General features: G+C 37.6%; 1 protein-coding gene across 1 annotated transcript in view; it reads left to right on the top strand.

Annotated features, from left to right (window-relative positions):
• Positions 1 to 1,122: 1,122 nt before the first annotated feature.
• LOC112518057 (ran-binding protein 1 homolog b-like) overlaps positions 1,123 to 4,258 on the top strand; it is a 6,569-nt gene continuing 3,433 nt past the window's right edge. Inside the window, exons 1-3 of the mRNA XM_025125605.1 lie at positions 1,123 to 1,352; positions 1,433 to 1,584; positions 1,691 to 1,816. Of these exons, the coding sequence (XP_024981373.1) occupies positions 1,207 to 1,352; positions 1,433 to 1,584; positions 1,691 to 1,816 (424 nt within the window). The 5' untranslated portion in view covers positions 1,123 to 1,206. The remainder of the gene's footprint in view (positions 1,353 to 1,432; positions 1,585 to 1,690; positions 1,817 to 4,258) is intronic.

Below are 4,258 nucleotides of genomic sequence, written 5' to 3'. Positions count from 1 at the left end.
ATAAAAACAAATTGAAATAAAGATGAAAAAAGGGACAAAATCATACATAACCATAAGCAAAATGAAATAAATATATGCCCTAATCGAACTCCAAGATCGAGGAGCAGAGATGGAGGGCTACATCAATCAATAGGTAGGCTTTAGTTTTGAATAAGAAAACAAGGAGTAGATCGAGAAGCAGAGATGGAGAAGGACGGTGTGTAGGTTCAAATGGCGCGAAGGACAACACTTTTGAACTTCAAATCAACCAAAAAGTGTAGATCGTAAGCCTTGCTTAAACTTCAAATCAACTGAGAAAGGAGTAGATCGAGAACGACGAGTTCAGTTCATATGGGAAGAACAACAAGAGTAACTTGTGTTGGTTTGCATCGCAAGAAAAACAATGGCAGATGGAGAAGAGAAGATGGAATCAGAGATATAAGTTGTAAACAAACAATCAAGTATGATTGAACAAATAACTCCTAAACAAACCACTCATAAGTAATAAATAATTAGTTTGTAACCGACTTCGAATAATCCATAAAACAAACAACTGAAAGAACGGACTATGTGATGGAGGTATATATGATACTCTAAGAGATACAAGACACAAATCGAATAAACAAGAAAATAATACATGAACATCTGGTTAGGGATGGTGATTTACCCTGACCCGACGGGGAACCCTGTTCACCTGACCCGAACAGGAATGGGGATTCCCCGCTAAAATGGGTCTCGGGGCCGGAGTCGGAGCTAGGGATCCCCGGTAGACTTAAACTAACATATATTATTCACGGGAGTTTGACCGGGGACGAGATATTAATCCCCATACCCGTCGGGGACCGAGGCTGGGGGATGTTACTACAAACCGGGGCCGGGGATTACAAACTCATTACAAAAGAAACAAAAACAAACATTGAATTGGAAGATAAATACTTCTTAAGATTATAATTGCATATTTGAATGCAGAAGGACCAAATGTGGGTTTAAGTATAAGTATAGGGGCTAGTTATGTCATTCCCGGATGGGTCAACCCAAGACCCGAGCAGGTCATGATATTGCTCGCAACCAAACAACCAAAATTCTCTAAGGCCCAAAAAACGAAAACCCCTCTTCGCCGTTATCATATAAAATCCCTTCATCGCCTTTTTTGTATAAAAACCCCTTCTCAATCTCACTCCCGACTCTCCGATTTCAATATCGCCGGCGGTTCATTCATTAGCTACAATGGCAAGCACCGATCCCGAGCATAACGAGGAGGAGACCGCCGCCGCTGAAGACGAGGACACCGGAGCACAGGTCGCTCCGATCGTCAAGCTAGAGGAAGTTGCCGTCACTACTGGTGAAGAAAATGAGGATGCTATTCTCGATCTGTAATGTTTTCAATCACGATCTTTGTTTAATCGTTTTGTGGTTTTGTTGTCTTGAGATAACTTTGGTTTTGGATATTCAGTAAAGCGAAATTATATCGATTCGATAAGGATGGAAAACAGTGGAAAGAACGGGGCGCTGGTTCAGTTAAGCTCTTAAAGCACAAAGAAACTGGAAAAGTTCGTCTTGTAATGCGTCAATCTAAAACTTTAAAGATCTGCGCCAATCATCTTGGTATGGGAAGATTATTGTGTTTGTAATGGATTTAATTGAACGGAACATTTCATGAGCTCACATGCTTGGTACTATTGTTGATCTGAATATGTTATTATCGTTGTAGTTATCCCGACTACGTCCATTCAAGAACACGCTGGCAACGACAAGTCATGTGTATGGCACGCTGCTGATTTTTCTGACGGTGAACTGAAGGATGAACTTTTCTGTATTCGTTTTGGATCAGTTGAAAGTAAGTACTTCCAATTGTTTGCGTTTGCTTCCGAGGAGATAGAGTATATTAAGCCTTTCGTCTATGCCATCTATACAGTGTATCTGTCGTATTTAAGTTCATAGATAGCTGCATTCAGATGATCATTTTTATTGGGCTCGTAATTGTGTGGCTGTTTGCCGTATGATATCTAACTGCTTGGATTTGCACGTAATCTTAAACCAAAAGTAGCTTGATACGAAATGTTTTTTGGAGAAATGCGAGGGGATGCATCTACAGTGGTTCAAAAAATAAGTTATTCTTATTTAACAGTTTCAGGAATACATCACATTGCTTTGCATGCTGACCCGAATTGTCCTATCTGTGTGTAGTTGTTAATTATTTTGTGTGATTTGTGATTGTTTATCTTGTGTGCAAGCAAGTTGGTGCAAAATGAGTTCATGTTATTCTATGGTGTGTTCAAATCGAGAAGTTTAGATCGTTTTTGTCCTTTATTCTGGTCTTACTTTCTTTGCTATTTGGCATCACTTTCTGGAAGTTATTAAGTCATATTTTGTGGTTACACATTGAAGAAGCAGGATGCTATTGTTAAGAACAAAAAATATATAACCTGCATAAGAAATCCTGGAGAATGAGTTGATTGAATAGCCTTGCAAGCAATTAACGAGGAGAGGTAACATCCATGTTCTACACTAACAAAGAATTGCACAAATAAAGAGTCAAAGTAGAAAACCGACTAGCCTAGGTAAAAGGAACTAAAATTGAACTGTAAACCAACCTAATACTTGTCAGCTATGATGAATTTTAGATTCATGTAGTAATCTATTCCAATCTTTTTAAGAAGATGTGCTGTCTTGCAGATTATATCTGAAGCTCACAGCTGTTTTTTACTATTTGTTTTGTTTTGTTTTCTTTTGTTTGTGTTTCTTTCATTCTGCTTGGGCTTAGTTGTGAACGTTTGTCTTTTTTCCAACACGAGTAATTGTTTAATCCTTGAAGTAGTAACCATGTGACTGTCTATTCCCAATGTGTTTGATATGGACTTGGTGTCTCATGATCCAAGATCCGATTCTCATTAAGACACTATAGATTCCATGGGGCCATATCTGTTAGCTGACACAGCTAAGATCTGGGTTATGTGAAGGGACGTTTTGGATGGACCTTGTCGACTAGTTGGGCTAAAGGTGTTGGATACCATGGTAACATGGTTATTTAAAAAAAGGTGATGGTGCCATAGTTCTTGGTTATTTTCCTCTTGTTCCTTGAAGTACTCTTCCTTGTTAGTTTTGAGTTGCTCATAGTATATAGCAATCTGTTTGTTTATTTCAAATTTATAACCGATAAAATACGTCTGGAAAGGAAGGATGGATATGATGTCATTGGTAGGTCTGAGCAGGATCTTGTTTCTGACAGTGGTAAAATCCTGAAGAGGGCACTAAGTTATGGTCTTGAGACCTTTGCAAGATCTTTATTGCATTTATGCCATTGTGTACACTTGTTGAAGGGCTATAAAACAAGGGTAGGGCAGTTTCTAGCATTGAGTGTGTCTTTTTTTTTGGAACCCCCCCCTTCTCTTATTTATCACTATGTCTTACCGGATGAAGAGGTTAGGCTATGTTATGAACAGGAGCCTAAATCAGTAACAAACTAAGAATGAAGATGGAAACAGATTAATTGGGTGGTTACTTGAATGGTCTAGCAATTCAAGAGTGCTAGTCTCTCCTAAATGAACTCACTATTTTCTGCAGGCCCTACACCACCTACATCATCCTTCTTTATACTAGATTTATTGTAAGTAACTACCCAAAATACCCTTTCTAACCCCTTATAGAATATCAAGTATGGATGGGCTTGGGCCTAAGGTGGATACATGACAGGCTAATAGGACTGTTAGGACTGTTTTTTTCTGCTATAAGAACTTAAAACTTCTTGCCTTCCTCTTATTGGACAATTGGACAAGAGGCAAACCCATATCTTATTAAGCTAACCCTATGTACTCAGAGAATGCGATTCCTCTGCAGCTACAGTTTTTAAGAACTGGCCCCAATACATCTTGTATGCATATACTATATATAACATATTTTAACACAGTTAAAGATAATCCATATATTGGGATGGACAGAGTGACCATTACAGCCGAGATCTTTGATTGTATTTAGACTTTAGAAAACAAAAGGACTAGTGATCGAGTCTTCAAAGAAGGGATTTTACCTTGAACAGTACTTCTTCAATGGTGATAGGAGTTTCTGCTATAAAGCAAGAGCCTCTTAATGCAATCTTATTTTCCTAAAATCTCTTTGTAGCCTTGTTATTCACTTTGCAGTTTATATAGACATTATTTTGAGGTCCAATTTTTAATGAACTTTTGATTTTACTAATTTATTTTATTATGTTAATTAATTTACTAATAATTATTTATTTATTAAAAATATTTAATGCATGGTTAAATTAAAAATAAAATCT

This window comes from Cynara cardunculus (assembly GCF_001531365.2).
Source record: "Cynara cardunculus var. scolymus isolate 2C chromosome LG 9, CcrdV1, whole genome shotgun sequence".
In the NCBI taxonomy this organism is placed as follows: domain Eukaryota; kingdom Viridiplantae; phylum Streptophyta; class Magnoliopsida; order Asterales; family Asteraceae; genus Cynara; species Cynara cardunculus.
This window is presented reverse-complemented; position numbering and strand designations above follow the sequence as displayed.